Below are 26,129 nucleotides of genomic sequence, written 5' to 3' on the forward strand. Positions count from 1 at the left end.
GATGCTTGGGTTCCGGAACAACGGTTCCGGAGTGTGTGCGTGTGGAAGAGATAAGGGGATTATCAAATGTGACATGTGGGCGTGTTCCAGGGGACTGCAAGGAACTTTGTTCAACACCGACATCACCCTTTTGGGAGGGTGAGGGTGGAATATGTGTGGACTCCCCGTGAGTGTATGCTTGTGATGATGAAACATTGAGGGGTACCTCAGATGAGTGGGCAGGAGGGTTGTGCGGACGGCCAGAATCAGCCGGAATGTCATGGGTGCCCTCCTGTTGAGAGGAGGCACTGACTTTGGATTTCTTTTTGTCCTTAGGTTTGGTGGGTGAGGCCTTTCGTTTGGCTGGTTGCTTAACTTTGGGTCCAGACTTAGTGTGAGTGGCCTCTTCCGGAGTAGGCTCAACTGAGACCGGGGCAGGCTGTGTTGGGTCGAACACAACCGAGGTCTCAAGATGGTGTTTCAAAAAGGGAGATCCGGAAGGAATGAGGGCCAACATATTGTCCGGAAGTCGTCTGACCGGACCAAAAGATGATTGGTCCGGAATTCTGTAAGTCTTAACAAGTTTGAAAGATACACATACCTCCAGAGGAATGGTGCTCACCGGAATGGGGACGTTAAGTTCCTTGAAGATCTGTTCAATCGTCAGGGCCCAAAATCTAGGGCTCGAAATCTCGTTCGGTTTCCTCTTGATGGCAAATTTGCAAAAGTCTTGCCATAATACTTCCGGAAGGTCGACAGCATTGTTGCGTCCGGAATAGATGCTGAATACCACATTCAGCCAGATTTTGCTTTGGGTATCAGTACCGCCGTGCTTGCCTGATAGTCCACGGATGATAAAGTGCATAAGGACGGTCCAGAGCCCTGAAACTGCAGTTTTCTTAAAATCCTTTGACCTATAGTCTTGATTGTACCCGATGAAGTTGAGAAACGTCTGGAACTCTTCAGCAGTTGGTTCCACCACTTTGAAACCAGCAGGGTTTGGTGAAATTCCAATGGCCTTGAGAAAGGTTGTTTTGTAGACGGGAATGGTGCGATCATCGATAATGGAGGTTAACAGAACATCATCTTCAAGTTTGATGCTAGTGAATGCACGATGAAGATGAGAAAGAGGGATTGGAGGATCAGGGATTTTGGTAAGTGGAATGGAGAGAGGGTGATGTGCAAGGAACTCAATCATTATCCTGATTGATTCGTCGTAGTCAAGTGGATTCAAAGAGAACAGCTGGGTAGTGTCCCTAAGAAAGGGTTCTTGATCTGGAGATGATGATGATCCCTTCGATCCTTTGGATGATTTCTTCCTGGCTATGGATTTCTTAGGAGTTGGAGCAGTTGAAGCCTAGTTCTTGGAGGACTCCATTGATGAAGATGAAGAAAGCTTGAAGAACACGAAGAACTGTGAGGGTTTTTGGGAGGTTTGAGAGTTGAGAGATTGTAAAGAGGTAAAGGTAAATGTCGAAAAGTATTTATAGGTAGGGAAAGACGGGTCGGGTCGAAAAAAAGATAATGATGAGGATCCGAGATCCATCGGGTCGCATTTAATGTTGGGAAATAGAGATTAGACAGGTGAGGTGAAAGGGCAAGGCAATTGGTCTAAAAAAAAGGAGAATGTAACCGTCAATTCGTTTTCTATTTTAGAGGGCGTGCAATCGTGTCACGCAAATCGAGGAAGATTGGATAAGGATCTTCCTAAAAAGTAACCGTTGAGAAAAACCGTTTCACCTTATTACCTCTTGGTATTCGGGATGAATTGTTCCGGACAGAGCATGATCCGGAGGATAGAAGAGATGTTCCGGAATATATATGATATAAAGGGTTTCCGGAGCAATTTTGAAAATTCCGGAGCATATTGAAATTCCGGAGCAAATTTAAAATTCCGGAGCAGATTTTGAAAATTCCGAAGCAAGTTTAAAATTCCGGAGGAGATTGAAATTCCGGAGCAGATTTCGAAAATTTCGGAGCAGATTTTGAAAATTCCGGAGCAAGTTTAAAATTCCGGAGCAGATTGAAATTCCGGAGCAGATTTTGAAAATTCCGGAGCAAGTTTAAAATTCCGGAGCAGATTTTGAAAATTCCGGAGCAAGTTTAAAATTCCGGAGCATATTGAAATTCCAGAGCAGATTGAAATTCCGGAGCAGATTTCCTTTTCCAGAGTGGATTTCCGGAATTCCTTTATTGAGTGAGTTCCGAAATGGTGATCCGGATGATGGTCGATCTTGATAGTCGTGATGAAGAGAATGAACTGTACAGCTTAAAAAAAACTCAAGGGATAATTAGTAAAAAAGACGGGTAAAAGGATCCTATGTATTTAGAGGGAAAATAGTTTCGAAGCAAAAATAATTGAGTTCGGAGCATATTTTTCTTTTGAATACTTCTATCAAAGAGAACATGTCTCCTGAAAGAATTGAGGATCAGGCATCATTATACCCATTTTGTTCAGAAAACCATTAAATTTGGTTTCGTCTAATGCCTTAGTAAAGACATCAGCAATTTCATCGTCAGATGGACCATATTGACATGTTTCTGATTGGGATAATTCTTGATCAGAATTGATAGTCGTATGGGAGTATGGAAACGTTTCCATATTGGGAGTTGGTTATTGAAATCTATGTATAAGTTGAAAACCTTAATGCAAGGAAGGTGTTCAAGGAGTTACCTTGAGTTTGATATTTCATTACCATGAAATTGTTTTAAGTAACAAAGTTTCATTGGAGCATTTTGCGACATCGTTGGCAAAGTCTTTGTGACTTCTAGGCCACGTCATCACAAAAGGATCATTGCATGAAAGGATAGATTCTAACACATTTAGTGGTGACAAGAATTATTGATGAACCAAAGAATCAAGTAACGAATTAATCAGAGTATGAATTCAAGTAAGAGTGCGAGATTTGAACACGGAATGTAAATATGATCTGTTATACTCTATTACGCTTTCGAATTCTTTACAGAGTGTAAGAGACAAGTCTGTAAAAGTTCCTATCTAACTCTAGTAAATAACCCTATTTATAGGGAACTGAAAGCGTACAAAAAATATACTAAGGCATAGACACTAAAGCTTCGAATAAAAGTGCCCTAGTAAAATACATTACAAAATATTCGAAGAGTCCAAAACATACTTCGACTCATTACAACATTTCGACCCTTACAATCTCCCCCTTTGTAATCATAGTCGAAGTCTTCAATTTGTAAGAAGTGTGATGGAATACAGTAATACTCTTCGAATCTCCGTGTACTAGGAGATAATCTTCTTTAGCTCTTTCTTGTCGCCTTCATTGTTCTTCTTGCAATGATTCATACGAACAATCAAGTTCGTATATTGAGATGTTGAATATCTCTCGACTTTACTTGCTTGGAATAAGAATCGTTTAGACTTTCCAGCTTTGTCTTTTCCTGCGAAGACCAAACCAAAAGGCTTTAGGCAAATTTCACCATCAGCATACTTCTTCAAATGTGCCTGAGTCTTCGTAGGAGCCATCGGTGCTTTTATTTCCATTCCCTTGGCAGTAGCTAACTCCACATCTGGTAGTGCCAAGCACTCATAATAATTTTCGATAAAAATATTGATGTGAGCAACTCCAAGCTTGAATTCATCCGGTTCAGTGTTTTGAAGGAATGAAAATGATTTATCTTTTAAGAGCAAAGCAACTTGTATGAGATCATAGAAGTTCATCAAAGGAAAATCAACAATCGAAAATTCGCAAATCTTTCCATTTGCCCTGGCAACCACATACTTAACATTCTGGACTGTGTTTTCGAAAATCACATCCTTCTTCATACTGATCACTTTCTTGATTTTAATCAATGACCATACTTCCTCAGGGGCTTTTCCAAGAACAGCATGAAAACGAATTTTCATGTGTGTACCTTCATCTTTATTTTTAAAATTCCCTTCTGCTTTGAACTGAGGCATGATAAACATCATTTCGTTTATGAGAAAATCCAACTGGCCTGCATCAGTATTTGTGACCAAATAACTCTGCTTTGGTTTCTTTTCAAATGAATACATGTGATTGAATGCAACCTTGGCCTCGATTGTTTCGTAGTTATAGTGTTTAGTTGGATCCCCTTTATCCATTCCCTTCGGATCATTTGCTCGCTGATCCATAATGCTTTGAACTATTCAGAGCTTTTCAATTTCAGCTTCTGCTTCAGCCTTCTTTTCTTCTTTCGATTTTTCCACAAGAATTGATTTCCCTTTATCTTTCAAGGCTAGATTATCAATTGTTTCTTTTGGATTCGAACCACTCCCACCAGTCTCCGAAGATTTACCAATCACAATTCCTTTCGAAATTGGTCTTGCAATTGGTATTGTTGTTACGACTGTTGACATCACCTGTTCAGCAGAAATAGTTATTGGTTTTGTTGTAAGGATTTTCGAAGAAAAAACTTTTCCCACCACTTTCGCATCCTCACCACTAGCCTTCGACTCAGTAGTTTTTCTTTCTCCCCCTTGCACCCCTGTGAAAACAGGCGGGGCATTTGTTGTTGGAAGAAGGCTTGATATGCGAAAGAGAGGAGCGAGTTGTTTGTTGAGAATGTCTTCGAATTGTATAAACTTCTGAGATAAGAATTCAGGAGTAATCAATGAAGAAGACATTGGCCTATCAGAAATCTCCTTTAACTCCTTAAGCAACTTAAGCACCTCCTCAAAGCTTGCATTTTCGAATGTTGAAATTTGAGTAATTTGAGGACTCAAATTTTCATACAACTTAACAAATCTAGTGACTGCATCACAAATGATATCAACCTTTTGATGCAATGATGCATAGTCATGTTGAACCGTTGCTATTTCTCTTTTCATATCTTCACGAAGTTCGTGAATTTGCAAGTTTACATCCTCTCGAACTTTCTTCACATCTTGAATAAAAATAACGTGTCTTTCCTTCGCAACATTCTTCAACTCTCTCAGATCACCAGTAAATTTCGAATTTTGAGAATTGATCCGAAGTTCATTGTTTTGATCATTATGATCAATCTTCTCCAAGACTCGAGATTCAGAATCTTTAAGCATCCCCGATACTTGACTGATGATTCTGGATTCAAACACCTTCAGCAATGAATCAACTTCAAGACTTGAAACAGACGAACCAACCCCTAGATCTGCTTGTGATTGAATGACAGAATTCAACTTTTGATTTAAAATCTTGAACTGCTTCATGGTCATCAACATGTGATCTGGAAACTGCTCTTCTTCTTCATGAAACTCCAAATCTTCAAACATTCCGCCAAACCCCTCATTATCAGTCTCTGTCTCCATACAAACATTTTCTTCAACAGGTGAAGTTGGTTTGGGTGGCTCAGTAGATTGAGAAGAAAAAATAGAAGTAAAGGGTTGATCAAGAATGTGCTCGAATGTTGGGGAATCTGTTGTTGAAGTAGGAGGAGCAGAAGTAGATGGACCTGTAGCTTCATTCTTCGAACCTCCTTCACCCATATTAACATTTGCATCCGTATCAAATACGTGTGCAGGGATGCCTGAAGTTCGAACCTCCTCAGGAACTGATTTGGCAATCGAAACTTTGGGTGGTATGACAACTGTCTTCTCAGGAGTAGAACTTTCTGTGATAAGATTAAACTCTGGAGTTTCTGGAATTCTTTCACCTTCATCTTCAGTTGACTCAGTAGAAATCACAAGTTTGCGAGTCTTCTTCTTCTTCTTCTTCGACAAACATTTTGCCATATCTTCAACCCTTCGTTTCTTTGACACAGGAGAAACAGGTGCTGGCACTTCCCTAATTAAAACGCCTTGATGAGTGATTTGAGGCTTTCGAATCATTTGTTGTGTGGGAGACTTGCGTTTATGGGAAGACTTCATTTTAATTCTTCGAAACATTCCAGTCTTCGAAGGAATGATAACATTTTCTTGTGTTTCCTCAAGAATGGACTCAACCACTTGAGTCTCAGCAACAGATACTTCAACAGTTTCAGGCTTCTTCTTGGGAGATTTCGAAGATTTTGACTCAGTTTCATTCTTCTTCGTCTTCTTGGATTTCGTATCTTCTCTATCCAATAGTACTCCAGTTTCAATTGTAGTATCGATAGTTTGTAAATATGCCACCAAGATAGAGTCCGACGGATCAACTCTTTTAAGCATAACATCTGGAATACGAGCCACTGATGGAAAAATTTCAGCACTGTCGGTGACATCCTTCGGATAGTGGTATGGTTTGAAAAACTGCTTTTTCTTCATCATTAGGTACTAAAATACCTTCCTTATTGTAGAAATGTTTCAAGATCAAGCTCCAGTATCTTGCACATGAAATGTCATGAATAGCATTCGTATGTTCTACACCCTTTTGAAATTCCTTCCATAATTGAGTAGAATAGTCCACTTGAATATCATAATATATGCCAGCAACCATGGCATAAACTTCCATCCTTCCTTTATCAAGACCAGCGGATCGCCTAGTCAAACATCTTAGAAAAATTCCAAATAAGAAATTCCAGATTCGTGGAAGTCCAGATTTCTTAAAATCACTAATCTTGGACAATGGTGGCTGATATCCCATCTCATTGAACATGTGAACGATTTGTGGAAAAGTAAATGAAACATATGGAGGCGAATTTGGAATATCAAGAATTTGGCAAAATAGTTTCTTGGTTAGCCTGACCTTTTTATCGTTCACCAGATGAAATGTAATCGTATCAGATGCTTTGTTGTATGTTGCAGTCGATCCTGCTTGAGAAAGCCAGGACAATGGAACAGAGAAAGAGTTGAACATCGCTTTAGCCAAAACCGAGTTCTTCAAAGCAACTATGAGCATCTTTAATTCTTCCGGATACTGAGAAACTTCACCCTCCAAGTAGTAGTCTGTTGCTTGAATCTTCATTATTGGTAATGAAGAGGCATCTTCAGTTGTATGAGAATCAACATGAGCAGAAGTCGCCATTGTTAGGGTTTGAAGAAGATGATGAACAGAGAATTTTGGAAAATTTGCTTTTTGATCGCGTAAACGGACAATGAACCCTTGAATCCCCTTTTATATGTAACCCTGAAGTTTGAATTTGAAGCGGGATGTGTATTTAATGAAATCCGACGTGGCACCTTGAAAGTCGGACCATTACTGCTGAAAAGTAGCCATGCGTCAAAAAGTAGTTGTCACATCACCTTGAAAACCGGACAGAATACCATACGTCATTTAAAAACAGCCTGTCTTGTGATCACCAAGAGTATTGTAACCGTCAGAACCCTTCGAATGGAAGCAAGGCTCTTTCACTTTTGGGATGAAAAGCAAAGTCATACGCCAGAAGTTCGAAATCATCAGCCTGAGTTGGTATTACTCAGAACCTCAAGGATTTCGTGAGTGTTGTGTTCCAAAGAATAGAGACGTGAAACAAATATAAGAAAAATATGGGATATTGTGATGTCAAACCATTGACACAAAAGCAGATTAAATCCCGGGCAAAGATTACTTCATTAATCATTAAGAGAAATGATCAATAGCTTGTGTGGGTTCCCGTGAATTACAATCGAATACTTGTTGATAAGTATCGAAGGGCTTCTTTTATAATGCTTCGTGGGTAGTTTAAAAAATTTTGTTACATGTCATCCTAAACATAAGGTGAGAAATTGTAACAGAAATTACTTGTTTGACCAGTATAGTCAGTGAAAAGTTGGCTTTGAAAAATTTTGATATGACTAGGATATTCGAATGAAACTCACACAGAAATCATATTCAAGAAAAAAATTTATATGTTGGATCTTGTTGGGTAACAAACATCGTGGATTTCAAATGTTTGATCAAGACCACTCATTCGAAATGAATATGATTTGGAGTTTCGAATTTTGGTACAGAAACAAAAGTTTCGTGAAAATCTGGAACTGAGTTCCCCGTCAATTTCTTAAAAGTTAATGAAAATTGGGTTTCACTTTCATCACGGCCTCATGATGTCAGATCATAAACACAGAGTTTTGATATATCTAAGTCTCGATGGGTTTGATCAGAGACCTCTCGGACATATGTCTTCGTGTGTGATCGTGAAAGAATTTTATGGATGAAAAAGATTGATGTAAGACACGAAAAGTACTTCTGTTATGTTTGGACCAAACAGTAAACTCTTAACTCATTTTGAGAAGAGTAAGGTAGCTCAGAGACTAATGTGAATATAAGCCTGATTGGGAAGAAATCTTCGTATGAATAATTTCATTAAGGCTTTCGTACACACACATTGAGTCATGGAGGCTTTGGTCAACATGCAGCAGCATGCTTCTAGGGACAACCTAACTAGTGCGAATGATGAAAAATTTATCAATTCATACGAAAAATGTACCTTACCCTAGTACTGCAATTGTAATTCCCTCTGAATCTGCATGATAATCTGCAACAACATACTAAAAAGAAATGAGAATCAAAATATTTTTGTTGTTTTGATTTTTCAAAAATAAAGACAAAACAAACGAAAATCTTTTTGTATTTTTGAATTTTCGAAAATAAAATGACAAAAATAAAAGAAAATCTTTTTGTATTTTTGAATTTTCGAAAATTGAGACAAAACAAACTAAAATCTTTTTGGATTTTTGAAATTTCGAAAATTGAATTACAAAACTAAATAAAATCTTTTTGGATTTTTGATTTTTCGAAAATAAAGACAAAACAAACTAAAATTTTTTTGTATTTTTGAATTTTCGAAAATAAACAATACTTGTTGTAAAGATGCGAAATTTTATCATCCCCTTTTAAGTAACAAATGTACGAATTCGAAGAGGTCGAAGCGTTGACTATGAACAATAACAGCTGAATCAACCCTTAAAATAAGTAACAAATGTGCGAATTCGAAGGGGTCGAAGCGTTGACTATGAACAGTAACAGCTGAATGCTGAATGACTTCGCCTTGTCTTTTATTAAGTGCCTCTGATTCATTCCTTATCGTGCATCATTCTTCTTTTTCGCATGCAAACAAAATTTCCATCGATCATTCCAAGTCCCTCTATAATTCTTACAAAGGATTTTTCATCTAAAGATTTCGTGAAAATATCAGCTAATTGATCAGTTGTTTTCACGAAATGTACTTCAATATTCCCATCCTCCACGTGATCCTTGATAAAATGATAACGAAGAGCTATATGTTTAGTCTTCGAATGCTGCACAGGATTATGACAAATTCTTATCGCACTTTGAGAATCACAATATAATGGAATCTTTTCATATTTATTGCATAATCACGCAATTGACTTTGGATCCATATTATTTGTGAAGTGCAAGCAGCAGCAGCCACATATTCTGCTTCAGCTGTTGAGATTGATACGCATGTTTGCTTTTTCGACTGCCAGCTCACCAATTTGCCATCGAGAAATTGACATCCACCACTTGTGCTTTTTCGATCAAGATTACAACCACCCAAGTCTGCATCCGAATATGCTTGGACAAAGAATCCAGTGTTCGAAGGATACCACAATCCTAACGAAATTGTTCCTTTGAGATAACGAAATATATTCTTCACAGCAGTGAGATGTGGTTCTCGTGGATTTGACTGATACCTTGCACAATTACACACAGAAAACATGATATCAGGTCTACTTGCAGTAAGATAAAGTAATGAACCAATCCTGCTTCTGTAAAGAGTTAGGTCAACTGCAGGTTTATCTAACGAAGGTGTTAATTTTATGCCAGTTGCCATTGGAACTTGTAACTTCGTGCTATTCGTCAATCCAAACTTTTCCAGCAGATTCTTCGTATATTTTTCTTGATTGATAAAAATTCCTTCTCTGTTTTGACGAATATTCAAACCAAGAAAATTATTGATTTTTCCCATCATGCTCATTTCGAACTTACTTTTCATCAAATCTTCGAATTCTCTAGACAAAGCAGGGTCAGTCGAGCCAAAAATAATATCATCAACATAAATTTGAACAAGCATTAGATGATTCCCTACTTTCTTTCGAAATAATGTGGGATCAACTGATCCTTGTTTAAATTTAGATTGTTTCAAAAATGAGGTTAGAGTTGCATACCATGCTCGTGGTGCTTGTTTCAAACCATAAACTGTCTTATCTAAAATATAAACATGATTTGGAAATTCTTCGTTAATGAAACCTGGGGGTTGTTCCACGTATACTGTTTCTTCAAGCTCTCCATTTAGAAATGCACACTTCACGTCCATTTGATAAACATCAAAGTCCTTGTGAGCTGCATAAGCCAGAAATATACGAACCGCCTCGAGTCTTGCGACAGGGGAAAAAGTTTCTTCATAGTCGATTCCTTATTGTTGTGAATATCCTTTGACAACAAGTCTGGCTTTATTTCGAACAATATTTCCATCTTTGTCGGTTTTTATTTTGTAAATCCATTTTAACCCGACAATCAAAACATTTTCACGTTTAGGAATTAATCTCCAAACCTTGTTTCGTTCGAATTCAGACAATTCAGATTGCATTGCAACAACCCAATCTGAGTGTTCCATTGCAATCTTAACTGTTTTTGGTTCAATTTTAGAGATGAAAACATTGAACATGCAAAATTCTTGATGAGTATTCAATACCTCATTCTTTGCACGAATTTGAGCTCTTGTTAAAACTCCCTCTTGTGGATTCCCAATTACTTGATCCTTCGGATGATCTTTTGTCCATTTTTCCATTGGTGGATATGCTGGATCAAATTCCAAAGGTGCATCTTCGTATATATCATCGTGTTCTGAGCCTACAATCGAACAAGCATCATCAAAATCATTATTATCTTCAATATTTTCTGAATGCTCCCCCTCAACATCATCATTCATCCTTTCTTTCTCCCCCTCGAAAGAATGATGTTCGTCATCTAATGTATTCGAATCCAAGTGCTCCCCCTCCACTGGATGGTGTTGCATACTTTCGCCATTTTCTGGAGAATTTGATGTTGATGAATCATTATGCTTTGTTAGTTCAGAGATATGATTATCACTTGCATTGATTTCAGCATCAACAACATGATCTGAAATTCCAAAAATTAAATCATAATCAATATCTAATGGTTGTGAGGATTCAGATTCAGCTCGTCACATAGTACCTACAATCAATGGAAAAAATTTAGGTACCCAAGGCTTTTTGGGTCCTTGGAAATTAGATTTCAATTTCGAATGTAATGAAGAACTTTTAACCCAATCACAAACTTTGGTTTTGAGACTATCAATTAAGTTTACTTCTTCATTTAAAGGAACCGAAACATAAGTGTTTGATGGTTTCGAATGTTCACTGACATTACCCTTCGAATTCTGAGTTTGTGAATGAACATTCTTTGCTTTTATTACTGGTTTCCAAGCTTTGACTGAAATGTTCGAATCCTTAGAAGACGAACTACCATTTGATGAAGTATTCACATATTTTTCATATGCATCATGAATTTGCTCCTTTGAATATTTATTTGACTGATACATCTTTCCTTTACCTTCAAGCCAATGATCAATGTTCTTCATTATTCCTTTTTCTCGTGAAGTTTTCATTGTTTCTTTCTTCGTATGATTAGGAAAATTTGGCTTTTGAGGAACAAAATCAACTTTTGGATTTGATAAAAATGATTGAGCGTATGATGAATCAACAGTTGATTTAAAATGTTGACGTTGAAAGAATTGTTGATTTGATTTAGATTTATTTGAAAATGCTCTTGATTTATTAGTAGCTTGAACTTTCGAAAACCTTGTGTGTTTATTCACTTCAGAGCTTGAATGATTTGTATGAGATGATTGCTGAGGTTTTGCTGAAAAAGAGGAATTTTTAGCTTTGAAAACACTTTTGGTTGATTGTGATTCAGACATCTTTTGAGACTCAACATTTTGCCAAAATATTTTCTTTCTTGCTTGTCTTTTTGAAATGTTGTGTTCCTTCGAAAATTTGTCAATTTGATCTTTAAATTCCTTAGAGTTTAACTTGACAACCTTTTCATTTTCCTTTACAACTTGTTTTGAAAATTCTTTTTCAATTTTTAATTTTTCAAACCATTGCCTTTTTGGTTTTTGACGTTGGAATTCATACGAATTCTTAGTTAAGTTGTTTTCAACAGTGCTTTAATTTGAGAAAAAACCTTCTTCAGTTGTTTTTGAATTATCCTCCTCAACTAACTTCTTTAACTCTGGTTTTATATTCTCAACATTTCCAGTAGTTACGAAAACTTGATTTGGAAAAATGACATCATCTGTACATTTGAAATTCGGATAAACCACTGTATTTGTTTCAAGATAGTGTTCTCCTTTTTCCTTCATAACTTTTTCGAACGTTTGTGTATCACCATACACTTGATCAACCACTATTCGAGGAGTTTCTTCTTCTTTTGTAAATTTCTTTTCCTTCGAAATTTTCTCTTCATCTTCATCATCACTATCATCAGTTTGGCTGTCTTTGAGATCCACGAAGTTCATATCACAAACTTTCGAAGTTGAGGGTATATCAGTTTCATTTTAAACCATTAAATCCTTAACTTTTTATTTTCCTTTAGATGTTGTAGCAACATTAACAACAGATAACTGAGAACAATCAACATCTTCTAGTTCACTAATTTCACTAATATTGTGAGAATTATCTTCAATATCAGCAAAATTAGATTGAGAATCAGATGTTGAATTCTCAGTCTTTTTCAAAATTTGAATTTGTTCAGATTTAGTCAAAGTATCATTCACGATGTTAACTAATTCTTTCGCATCAAGACATTCATCAATTTTGACAATTCCATATTTATATCTATCATCAGGAACTTTGTCAAAATCAGCTATTATCTGCTCACAATCATACGAAATATTATCTACCTTAGCTCTTTCGAATGCTAGAAAAGGTAGTAATTTTCTATGTTGCTCTTTACTTATGTCACTTGAATGATGTAAATCAGTTAATTTGCCATATAGTCTTTTCGCAGAATTACAGTAAATGTTTCTTTGTGCGAGTAAAAGTTTAACTTCACTCGTTAATGTATCTCTATCACACATAATGTTTGTTATTTGTAATTCCATACATTCAATTTTGCTTATTTTCGAGTCTAATCTCTTTTTGGTCTCTAACAACTCCATGGACAATTTGTTGGCCTCATTACTAGCAGACACAACAATTGAATCAAAATAAGTAACCGTCTCATCAAAAGATATTAGTTCAAAATCATAAGCATGAGTAGGAATATTAAAAGATTCGAGAATTTTACGTACCTTTGTAGTCATCGGAGATTTGTCAGCTGCTTTGGATATGAAGCATCGTCCCCTCACTTCGAATTCCTCAACATCTGAGTCCTCCTCCATTTTCGCATACAACGCTTCATGCGTTGGATTCCTCATTTCCTCATCGTCTGATCCAGATGACCATATTTGATACGTTCCATCTTCATCCTCATGCTCACCCTTTGCAACCAATGACAAATTCTTTGCTTTAGCACGAATCACCGCAAGCTTCTCTGCATAGTATGCCTCATCTTTGACTTTATTCTTCCTTTCATCCTTCTTTCGAAGCATACAGTCATTTGCAAGATGATTCGCACCATTGCAATAATGACAATCTATTCCTGCATCACCTTTCAACTTCTTCTCACCCTTTCCTTCAGCTATCTTCGAATCTTGCTTCTCAACTTTCTTTTTCTCCTCAACAACATTTTTACTCACAGAATTTCCTTTCACCTCAGCAAGCTTAGTCTTCGAATTGAACGGCTTTTTGAAAAATTTCTTGACACGATTATTCGAGTAAAATGCTATTGCTTCATCATCCGAATTCATGATGAATCCTTCTTCTTCCTCAGAATCACCATTCTCAGCTTCTTTTTCTGAAATCTTTGACACAAGAGCTACTGGACCTCCCAAATTCAACTTCGATTCCTCAGCAATTTCATTTACTTCAACTTCGTGTGTTTTCAACTGATTGTACAAATCATTGAGAGTTGATGTATCAAAACTTGGCTGATTCTTCACCATCATACTGACACTATTCCATTCTTTTCGAAGCCCCATTACAAAGATGAGATTGAATTCCGTTGAAGTCCTGGTAATTCCATAGCGATTGCATCGATAGATTAGCTCGTTCAGACGATCATAGTAAACTTCAATTGTTTCTCCTTCTTTTTGTTTGAAGTCTTTCAGCTCAACCAAACATTGTTTCACTGAATTGATTTTTGTCTTCTCACTTCCTTGAAATTTATCTTTCAGATTGTTCCAGATTTCCTTTGCAGTTGTACAACTCCTAATGTAATTGTACACAACTGGAGGTAAAGCACCTCGTAATTCCCTCATACACCTTTTCTCTAATTTCTTCAGACGATCACCTTGATTATCAACACCAGAATCTGTGGAAGAAGATCCGATTGGTTGAACATTCACTGGAACATTGATACTTCCAGTAATACATGTCCATAATTCTTCATCAAGACCATTCAGATAATCCTGCATCCGATCAGGCCACTGATCATAGTATTCAGGAATTAGCATTGGAATTTTGGTTGATGAACCTAGCAGATGAGAAAACGAGGTCATCGAATTGAGATTGAAACTCGCCATTGTTGTACGGAAGAAGATTTTGAGAAGTATGAAAAGATTTGAGAATTTGAAAACAAACTAGATGAATCAAATCGAATTGATGAGAATAACACTCGATTCAACAATTCAAATGCATAATCGAATCACAGACTAAGATCTTGACAATTTTTCACTTTCAAAAAGTGCGGAAACTTTTGAATCAAAAAGTTGATTCAAAAACTTTTTGAACAGCGTGAAAATCAGATCAGAGATATGATTCCTGCTCTGATACCAATTGATGAACCAAAGAATCGAGTAACGAATTAATCAGAGTATGAATTCAAGTAAGAGTGCGAGATTTGAACACGGAATGTAAATATGATCTGTTATGCTCTATTACGCTTTCGAATTCTTTACAGAGTGTAAGAGACAAGTCTGTAAAAGTTCCTATCTAACTCTAGTAAATAACCCTATTTATAGGGAACTGAAAGCGTACAAAAAATATACTAAGGCATAGACACTAAAGCTTCGAATAAAAGTGCCCTAGTAAAATACATTACAAAATATTCGAAGAGTCCAAAACATACTTCGACTCATTACAACATTTCGACCCTTACAATTATGGAAATTCTTACACTTGTAATATGGATTTGGAATTGTGATATATGTATATGTTAGGCGTGTGAAACCCAAAAAATAATAGGGGTACGATATACTCCTAAGAACACTAATATGTTACACTAAAAGATAGTACACGGCAAGTAGGGTCGATCCACAGAGACACGGGATAAAAGTCTATACCTTTTTGCACAAGGTACTTTGGTCACAAAAAAGGGGGAGTTTTTAGTGCAATGATTCAACAAACAAATTGAAAGCGCAAATAAGCAACTAAACGAATGAATTAATTTCAGATTTAGTAAAGACTCCAACTTCATGTATGACAACTTAGCAATGCGATTCAAAGATGACACAATATTTGTTCAGTTTTATCTAAGTTGGTACTTGAAAGTGTCAACAAGCTCTAACACTTCCCTTTCACCACATTAATTAACCAAAACAAGCTCTTTGATTAATCCTAACCTTACTAATCTAATCTAAACAAGCTCTTAAAATTAGATTACAAGATTGCATTAAGCTCTATGTGAAAGTTCCCAACAACACCCAATGCTCCTCACAAGCTCGGGAGTGTAAAAGTGTATGAATAATATTTACACTAGATTTGTTCAAAGGAATTCAATTTAGTGTTTGTTACTTGTTCAATTTCACAAAACAATTACGGATTTTGTAAAAGAGATAACTTGAATGACCTAACCCTAATTCAAAGGGCCAATGAGAATCACAATTAGAATCAAACATTCGATTGAATTGAAATCAAATTCATTAGATAGAAATTGAAAACAAACATCATGTCATATGATTGAAATCACTGCCAAGAAGTTAAAACATGAAATTGGAGAAACTAGGGTTCTAGCCACACATGGCTAGAACAATATCACAAGTCTAAAAGATGAAATTAAGTGCAATTACAACTTACAAATACTAGAAATAACGTTTCCAAATGATTAACGATTAAACCCTTGCAAAAGCCTTCGAAATCCCTCTCAAAATGTGCTCTGCTATGCTCCTCTTTCCCCCAAATGAACCAATTCCCGACATATGAAAAATAGGAAAAACTGCCAAAAGGCAGTTTTTTAAGTCAAACACGGCCCGTGTTAAAATAGAGTAAATCAACACGGGTCGTGTTGATTGAAAACATAGCCATCAATCCTCGATTCCAGCTCTAAAGTACGATGCTCAAAAGTGCACAACTGGCCGAACACGCCCCGTGTCCGAATAGGCAAAAGAGACACGGGCCGTGTTCAGTGAAGTCAACATGTCTTGATCTGGTCAAACACGACCCGTGTTAGCTTTGTAGTGTAAACTAACACGCCCTGTGTTGCTCTCTGTGTGCTGATCCAAACTTGATTTTCTCAATTCTTCTGTTCTTCGCCCGATCATCCCACAATCTTCACCAATGCTTTCCGGCACCTCCAAAAGTGCGCTCCAACCTCCGGTTTACCTGAAAGAGACATGAAAGTGTGCAAATAAGGTCGTTCTAGAGACTAACATGAATATGATAATAATGCAAGAATAATGAATTATAACTAAGCTAAATACATGCATAAAAGGGACTAAAAGTTGTGCAAAAAGGTGCACAAAATGCACCTAACAAATCTCCCCAAGCTTAGACCTTTCTTGTCCTCAAGAAAGAATAAGAATTAGATGAAACAGGATGCTTTCTAGATGGCAAAAATAAACATAGAGCAAAAAGGAAGGGAAAGATCCTAAGGGCTAGGAATGAATGCATGCAATGCAATACCATGAAAAATAAAGATATGTACAAAAGCACTTGAGAAACAAAATGAACTAAAAGAAAATTTTAAAAACAAAAACAAAATATGTACTTTTGTTAATAAATAAAAAATACGATCAGACTTTACATCAATGGGGCTCCAATCATTAATACCTAAGTGACCATCCTGCTTCCTTCCACATATCACAGACTCTCAAAGTGAGGAAGACCCGAAACGGTGTAACCCAATAATCCAACCTCAGTTTTATTTAAACTTTATACTTTAATAAGCTTTATGGGCGAAAATAACACAGTCCGGGATCTCATGTCCTTAAGACTAAATGGCCAAGAATCAGAATCGACGCGTCCTTAAGAACCCGTCACGGTGAATCAGCTTTCGCCGAAACAGCGAGCCCACCTGAAGGGGCCCGGCTCCTATGCTTTCACTTTTCCGAGAGCTACAAGTATCATATCACACAGTTCTTCATTCGCCAGATTTGACTTTGAGGCGGCTTTTGATTTTTGATTGAACTTGATTTTGTATCTTCATTTTGAGCTTTGAATTCTTCAATCAACTTTTGAATTTCTGAAAGTTTCTTCGATTAAGTGCTTGAAATTTTTGATTTGGGTACTGGATATGACAGTTGTACCCATTCTTCCTTCTTGACTGTGTGGATCTGATACTTAAGCTCTCTGTTACCGCGAGGGTAACGCGTGTCAACAAATAGGTCCGCGTTCTGTGGATCCAGAGTTGCCGATAAAGATTCTTTTTAAACATTCAGAAGCAAATCATCCTAGAGCTGTTATTACCACCCACAAAGCGTTTCAGTATGCCATTTTTTTATTATCTAAAGTCGGGTTCTCAATTTACGGTGTTTGGGCCCCCCTAGTTATGACAGCTGATTCTACACTTCCGGTCGCCTCGGGTATTTTGTTTTTCATTTGATTTCTCACTTCCCCACTTCATGGAGCTATCGTATGTAAAGAGTGTCATCATCTCGTAGATTTTTTTTCTTTTTTTTAATGATGATGCATCAAAATGATGGAATGCAAAATCTTGAGAAAAAAGAATATATATATATATATATATATATATATATATATATATATATATATATATATATATATTGGGTTTTATAAATACAGAATGCGAGGAAAATGAAAATAAGAAAGGCAATTTTTTTAACATGCATGAATATGAATATGAACATGAAAATGCACCTAATGTACAACTCTACCCCTCCCCAAGCTTAAAGATAAGCATCGGCCCCGATGCTTGGAGAGGGTGGAACAACCTACTGCGGAGGAGGAGGAGGATAATACCCGTAGTTTTGGGTCCAAGCCCAAAAATCCACCTCATGCTTGCGCTGGCGCTCTTGATCCCGAGCGTATTGGGTGGTAAAGGAAGAAAACCTTTGAGTGAGACTCCCAAGATCTTGTTGGTAAGTGTCGAGGCGGGTATGGATCGACTGGAATTGATCCATATATTGTTGATGATATGACGGGGGCGTAGCATGATGGGATGAGTTGGCACCACCCGTGGGAGGAGTATTGCGGGGCTCCTCCTCTTCATCATCATCATCATCATCATCATCAGTGTCACCCTCCTCGCTTCCTTCACTTTACTCGTCTACCTTAGTGGAATAAGATCGGGGAAAGAGGTATGGAGTGATTTGCCAATCAGTTATATGGTTGGGGCGTCGGAGATCAAGAATGCTTTTATTTTCGGGTGTGATGAGGAGCTTTTGGTCATGATTTTGGCCCACGGTCCAGTGATGGGTGCCATCCGCTGCCGAACGGAATAGTCGCATGGACTCAAGAACGGTTGTGGTGAGATAAGGCTCACCCGGCAGTGGCTGGTGGGCACCGGGATATGGGGCTCGGATCGGGGCGCTCTTGGCGAGCATGCTGACTATACCCCCACAATAAATTTTTCCCGACCGGGAAGTGCTGAGACGGAGGAGTTTGCTGCACATAAATTGGCCATAATGAGGTACGATATTTTTTTCTGGGTGGGCCATTGCATAGAGGATTTTTAGCTCCAGCGCGCTAATGGTGCTTCGCTCCTCTCAAGGGATGACGAGTGAAACAATAATCCGGTGGGCCAGCTTCATCACAGGATGGATGAGTGATGAGGCTTTAGCCGCGCTGGAGACATACGGATGCAGATGGGTGAGTTGGGTCCACCACCACAGATCGCTGTAGCCTGTGATTGAGTCATTGGGGCCAAATGTGTTTTCGGTTGGGGCCCCAACAATGGCATTGATTTGGTCCAAGGAAATGGCGTAGTCATGATTCATGAGACGGAAGTTGAGGACCCCGTGGTCCAAATAGACCGAGGACAGAAACTCAGCTGTTGGAACTTTGTAGCTGAGTTCGTGGACCTGCAACAACCCTTGCCATCCGATGTTGCTAAACACGGTGCAGACTTGCTTATAAATGTGCAGCTCACGGAGGGAAGGCACATGTGCAAACTTTTGGATGGTGTGACTACGCTGAAGAAATGCTTCAAGTTCGGCCTCTTGAATTGGACCAAGACACACTACACCACCATGAGCCGAATTAGGTTGCGGTGAGGGCGGGGCGACGGGGATCTACGACGACGGGCGGATGACTTAGTGTGCCTAGGTCGCTTAGAAGGTGCACCTTCCATAGTCAAAATTTGGGCCAAGACAAAAGTCAACCGGTCAATAAGTCAAAAAGTCAACTGTTGACGGGTCCAGTCAACACAAGTTTGGCCACCAAAATTTCGCGGGAAACTTGGTTTTGAATGATTTCCAAGTGATAATCAAGTCCAATTTGACCACAATTGCATGCAATTTGACCTAAGAACACAAAATCCACAAGTGAAGAATTGGAAGGATTGTACCGAATCGTTAGTGGAAATGCGTTGTTGTTGGTGAGAAAGACCTTCTTCAACCTCCCCAAGTTTGCCTACATGAAGAATTAAGCACAAAAAAACCAAATTCTTTAGATAATTTCGGACCTAGGGTATGTCAAAACCCCCAATTCCACCATGAAAATGCAAGAAAATGGTGTATTAGATGTAGGAGATGAAGTGGAGACGATGAAAATCAAACCTCTTTAAAGATTTAAGCCAAAATCTTGTAAAAATTGAAGGGATTTGAGTGAAAATCAAACCTTGGGGTTTTCTTGGGAGAGAGGGGCTGTTATGGAATGAATGTGTGTGTAAATGAGGCTAAATCCCGATTTTAATCATTAAAAATCACCAAGTCTGGTGCGCGAACACGACCCGTGTTCCCATAGGCCAAATCAACACGCCCCGTGTTGGGGGTAAAAATGTTGAGTGATGCGCGAACACGACCCGTGTTCCCACATGCCAAATCAACACGGGCCGTGTTGCTCTCTGAATGCGACATGGTGTTTGTTTTTTTTTCATGAACACGACTCGTGTTCAATGTAAGCCAAAATTGAACACGACCCGTGTTCGTCTCTGAATGCTTTTCCTCACTTTTGGAACTTAAAAATTACCCTCTCATTCAAATGAAGTGTTTTTGCATCCCGAGGTCCGTTTGGTGATTTGAAATCATGTTTAAATGCATTTGGAACATTAAAAACCAAAAACTTCAAAGAAATAGAAATGTTTTTAAAGAAAATGACAAAAATACCCCCGGGTTGCCTCCCGGTTAGCTGCCCTTGTTTTAAGTCGTTGGCTCGACTTTGCCCCCGATTAGGCTTCAGTCTTGGTACGTGGGGTTCCCAACAACTTCTATCTCTTCATTCTTCACCTCGAATCCTTCATAAAACGGCTTCAATCTATGACCATTGACTTTGAATATTTTTCCAGTTTGTTGGCTCGTGATTTCCACCGCACCATGGTCAAATACCTTTGTGACCACGAAAGGACCAACCCATCTTGATCTTAACTTCCATGAAATTAACTTGAACCTCGAGTGGTAAAGAAGCACTTTTTGTCCTTGCACAAAAGTCTTTTGGGAGATCATTTTGTCATGATATGCTTTTGTCTTCTCTTTGTAAATCATGTTACTTTCATACGCATCATTCCGAATTTCCTCTAACTCTTGAATGTCTAGCTTCCTTTTGTTTCCCTCCTCATCTTCACTCAAGTTGAATTTCTTTATGGCCCAAAAAGCTTTATGCTCAAGCTCAACCGGGAGGTGGCACTCTTTTCCAAACACCAGCCTATATGGGGACATACCAATGGAGGTTTTGAAAGCAGTACGGTATGCTCATAAGGCATCACCTAGCCTTATGCTCCAGTCTTTGCGGTTTGGATTGACTGTTTTCTCCAGGATGCTTTTGATTTGCCTGTTCGAGACTTCTGCTTGCCCATTGGTTTGGGGGTGATAGGCTGTTGAGACTCTATGAGTCACCCCATACTTCTTTAGAACGGCTTCGAGCATCCGGTTGCAAAAATGGGTCCCGCGGTCACTTATGAGAGCCTTCAGTGTGCCAAATCGGGAGAAAATATGTACCTTAAGAAAATCCACCACAACTTTGGAATCATTAGTACGGGTGACCTTGGCCTCCACCCATTTGGACACATAGTCCACCGCCAACAAAATATATGAACAACCAAAAGAGGGCGGAAATGTTCCCATAAAGTCAATACCCCATACATCAAAAATCTCGCATACTAAAATAGGGGTAAGGGGAATTTGATTCCTAGAGCTTAAAGACCCGAATTTTTGGCACTTATCACAATGTGCACACAACACATAAGAATCATGAAAAATGGTAGGCCAAAAGAATCCACTATCTAAGACTTTCTAGCTGTCCTTTGAGGTCCAAAGTGACCTCCACAACCTTAAGAATGACAGAAGTTAAGGATAGATTGTACCTCTTTATGCTCAACACACCTTCGGATCATTTGGTCTGCACAATACTTCCAAAGGTAAGGTTCATCCCATACATACCGCTTGGCTTCCTTCTTGATTTTATCCTTTTGCCAACGGGTGGAATCCGGGGGAAATTGATTCGTGAACAAGTAATTGACAATATCTGCATACCATGGTGCTTCTTTGGCTGCAAATAAGTGCTCGTCTTGAAATGTGTCACATATTGGAAGACCATCTTCGGGTGATACAATGCGGCTTAGATGATCCGCAACCAAATTCTCCTTCCCACTTTTATCCTTGATCTCAATATCGAACTCTTGCAAAAGCAACATCCACTGTATTAACATCGGTTTCGAATCTTTCTTGGTAAGTAAATGCTTTATGGCTGCATGGTCCGAATATATGATCACTTTGGTTCCAAGGAGGTATTGTCGAAACTTCTCTAGTGCAAAGACAATAGCAAGCAACGCTTTCTCCGTTGTGGTGTCGTTGCTTTGTGCACTATCCAGGGTCTTGGATGCATAGTAGATAACATGATGAGCTCGGTCTACCTTCTGTCCCAAAACCGCCCCAACCGCAGTATTGCTAGCATCACACATGATCTCGAATGGAAGATCCCAATTTGATGATTGAATGATGGGGGGATGTCAACAAGTCCTTCAAATGATCAAATGCACTTTTACATGCATCACCAAACTCAAAATCGGCCTCTTTTTGTAGAAGTTGACACATCGGCACCGTGATCTTGGAAAAATCATTTATAAACCACCGATAGAAACCTGCATGACCAAGAAAAGAACGCACTTCCCGAACATTTGTCGGGTATGGTAAGGTCTTAATAACATCAATTTTGGCCTTGTCAACTTCTAAACCTTTTTGTGACACCACATGTCCAAGTATCAAGCCCTTGTCAACCATAAAATGGCATTTTTCATAATTAAGGACTAGGTTTGTGTCAATGCACCTTTGTAAGATTTTGGTGAGGTTTTGCAAACATTCCTCAAAAGAATTTCCATAGACAGTAAAATCGTCCATGAAAACCTCGATGATATTTTCGACATATTCTGAAAATATGCTCACCATACATCTCTGCAAAGTCGCGGGTGCATTGCACAAGCCGAATGGCATGTGTCTATACGCAAAAGTGCCAAACGGACATGTGAAAGTGGTTTTCTCTTGGTCTTCCAGGGCAACCGGAATTTGATGAAAACCAGAAAAACCATCAAGGCAGCAATAGTGAGATTTCGCAGCCAATCTTTCTAGCATTTGATCAATGAATGGCAAAGGGAAATGGTCTTTGCGGGTGGAAGCATTCAACTTCCTATAATCGATACAAACCTTCCACCCGTTTTGCACACGGGTGGGTACCAAATCCCCTTCAGAATTTTTGACAACGGTGACTCTGACCTTTTCCGGGACAACTTGTACGGGACTTACCCACTTACTATCGGAAATGGGATAGATTACACCTGCATTCAAGAGCTTCATGATCTCCTTTTTCATCACCTCCATCACAGGTGGATTCAATCTCCTTTGGGCTTCACAGGTTGGCTTAAAGTCCTCTTCCATCAATATTTAATGCGTGCATAATGATGGACTCAACGCCTTTATATCTGCAATGGTCCACCCAATAGCCTCCTTGTACTTTTTCAAAATTCTTACCAACTCTTTTTCTTCCTCTTGTGCTAGCTTGATTGAAATTATCACCGATAATGTCTCTTCCTCTCCAAGATAGGCATACTTGAGATGGTCGGGAAGAGTCTTCAAGTCAAGACTCGGTGGTTGTACTATGGATGGGAGAAGTTTCGGATCGGAATTTTTGAGCTTCATGCGGGGTGGTTCAACTCTTATAGGTTGTGCTTTTTCCAAGGAGTTGATTGCTTCAATCAACTCATCCTCCAAAGTGTACTTATCAGCCAGATTCTTGATCCCTGTCTCATCAAAATGCTTGCTCAAGATGGTGCTTAGCACATCTTGGCTTGACAACTCAAAACAATCATTAGTACAAGAATCAATAACATCTATGAAGTTTAAAGAATGAATATCACTAGGATAACGCATAGCTTCAAAGATATTGAAGTTGATCACCTCACCATCGAACTCCATAGACAAAGTACCATTTGCTACATCTATTTTTGTTTTTGCGGTACTCATAAAAGGTCTCCCCAAAAGGATGGAGCTCGATTGTGGGGTGTTTTCATCACCCATGTCCAAAACATAAAAGTCAGCGGGAAATACAAGTTCATTGACTTGCACTAACACGTCCTCCAATACACCTTTTGGGTGTACCAAAGACCGGTTGGCAAGTTGAATGATAACTCCGGTTTTTGATAAAGGTCCAATTCCCATTGTCTTATAGCTTGAATAGGGTAAGACATTAATTGATGCTCCAAGGTCTAGCATGGCGCGTGGTACAAAAAGGTTACCCATTTTACAAAGAACCGTGAAAATACCTGGGTCCTTGCATTTTTTTGGTAGCCGTTTTTGTAACATGGCTGAAACATTTTCCCCAACTTTCACAGTTTGATTTCCTTTAAGCTTTTTCTTAGATGTGCAAAGTTCCTTTAGGAACTTAGCATATCTAGGAATCTGTGTAATAGAATCTAAAAGAGGGATATTGATTTCAACCTTTCGGAACATTACCATGATTTCGTCATCTTCTCGCTCTCTCTTTGTGCTTGTTAGCCTTGAAGGAAATGGAGCTGTTGTGACTTTCACTTCGGTCTCTACTGACTTCTTTGACTTTGAAGTACTTTTCCTTTCCTCTTCTTTGACAGCATCTTCCACCTCGATCTCTTTCTCTTCCTCTTCTTCATCCGGCATCCTTGGACCTTCATAGCTTTTCCCACCTCTTAAAGTATTGGCACATGCATTGTGTTTCGGGCTCTTCTCGGTTTGAGATGGTAGCTTGCCTTGTGATTCCATCTTACTCACAGATTGAGCAAGTTGTGACACTTTTTGCTCCAAGCTTTTTATGCTTTCCTTGGTTTCTTGTTGGAAGCTCTGAGTGCTAGTGGTAAGGCTTTTGACAATATCTTCTAGTGACATGCTTGATGAACCCGCTTGTGGAGGTGGTTGTTGTGGATGCCTTGGCTGGAAATTTTCAGGTTGAAAGGGTGGTATTTGTTGATTTTGAGGTGTATTTGCTGGTATTGATGTGATTGATTTGGTTGATAATTTCCTTGTTGATTTCCTCCCCAACCTTGATTGTTGTTCCATCTTTGGTCACCCCCTGGCTGCTCATATCCTCTCTGATTTGATCCGGAATAGCCTCCCATGACTTTTCCTTCTTCATAATCCTCCTCTTGAAGTTGAGGGCACATGTCGGTTGGATGACCCACTTGAGTGCAAATACCGCATGGGCGGGGTGTGGGTTGCACACCTTTGTCTTTTGCTAGCATCATTACCACTTTCGTAAGCTCGGACAATTGAGCTTCAATTTGAGGAGTTTGGACCTCTTTTACACCCCGGCGTGCATCCGTGTACCATTCTTCATCATGGCTTGAATGTTTAGAATCTTCAGCCATGTTCTTGATTAAGTTGCGGATTTCGGTTGGAGTCATGTCGTGTAAAGATCCGCCACTCGAAGCATTAAGAAGCCTTATTTCCATTGGAGTCATTCCTTCAATGAAATATTGGAGGAGTTGGTATTCGGTAATTCCGTGCTTTGGACATCGGGCACAAAGTTTATTGAATCTTTCCCAATATGTGTGGAAAGCTTCTCTCTTGTGTTGCTTAATTCCAATGATTTTCCTCTGTAGGGCTGAAGCTTTCATCTCGGGAAAGTATTTATCCAAAAACAACCTCACAAGATCTACCCAAGTAGTTACCGTCCCCGGTGGGAGGTCATAGAGCCAGTCTTTAGTTGCATCTTGCACTACGAAGGGGAATTCCCTAAGCTTGATTTGATCCTCTGTGACATTATGTGGCTTTATGTCCACACACAAAACGTGAAATTCTGTGAGAAACTTGTGAGGATCTTCATTCTCCAAGCCTCTAAAAGTAGGGAGTAAGTGGATAAGCCCGGATTTTAATTCCAAGTTTGTGGCAGCTGGATATGTGATGCAAAGAGGTTGTTTTGTAACCTCTTGTCTCGACCATTGACGAAGGGTTTGTTCGGGTGATGGGTTTGGAGGTGGATTTCCTCCATGGTTATCTCCCATGGTGTGAGAAGTGGTTGATATTTCATGGGTGTAGTGTTTGGGATATTATGAACAGGTGAAGCGGGTGGGATTATGCTTTTGGGTGAGGCTGGTTGAGATAAGAGTGAGAGGCTTTTTGTTTCGGATGCAGATACACTTGAGAGGGGTATATCCTCCCAAATGTTTATGACTGGGGGATTGGATAAAGAAGTACCGGAAACCGGTTGCCTCTTGCGAAGCTTGGCTTGATTCCTTAACTTCTTTGCAGTCTTCTCTGTCTCCGAGTCAATTGGCAATGGTGTACTTGTACGTAAAGATCTAGGCATAAACAATTAGTAACACCGTGTCCCCGGCAACGGCGCCAATTTGTTAGGCGTGTCAAACCCAACAAATAATAGGGGTACGATATACTCTTAAGAACACTACTATGTTGCACTAAAAGATAGT

At 38.9% G+C, this 26,129-nt stretch overlaps 1 protein-coding gene across 1 annotated transcript; it reads right to left on the minus strand.

Annotated features, from left to right (window-relative positions):
- Positions 1–23,115: 23,115 nt before the first annotated feature.
- Positions 23,116–25,703, minus strand: LOC145158793 (uncharacterized). The gene is made up of 2 exons (XM_079077637.1): positions 24,743–25,703; positions 23,116–24,686 (listed from the first exon to the last, which is right to left on the minus strand). Exons 1-2 carry the CDS (start codon positions 25,701–25,703, stop codon positions 23,116–23,118), a joined length of 2,532 nt encoding a protein of 843 aa, XP_078933763.1.
- Between the last annotated feature and the right edge of the window lie 426 nt (positions 25,704–26,129).

This window comes from Lactuca virosa, chromosome 2, assembly GCF_052849685.1.
Source record: "Lactuca virosa cultivar CGN04683 chromosome 2, Lactuca_virosa_CGN04683_v6, whole genome shotgun sequence".
Lineage (NCBI taxonomy): Eukaryota > Viridiplantae > Streptophyta > Magnoliopsida > Asterales > Asteraceae > Lactuca > Lactuca virosa.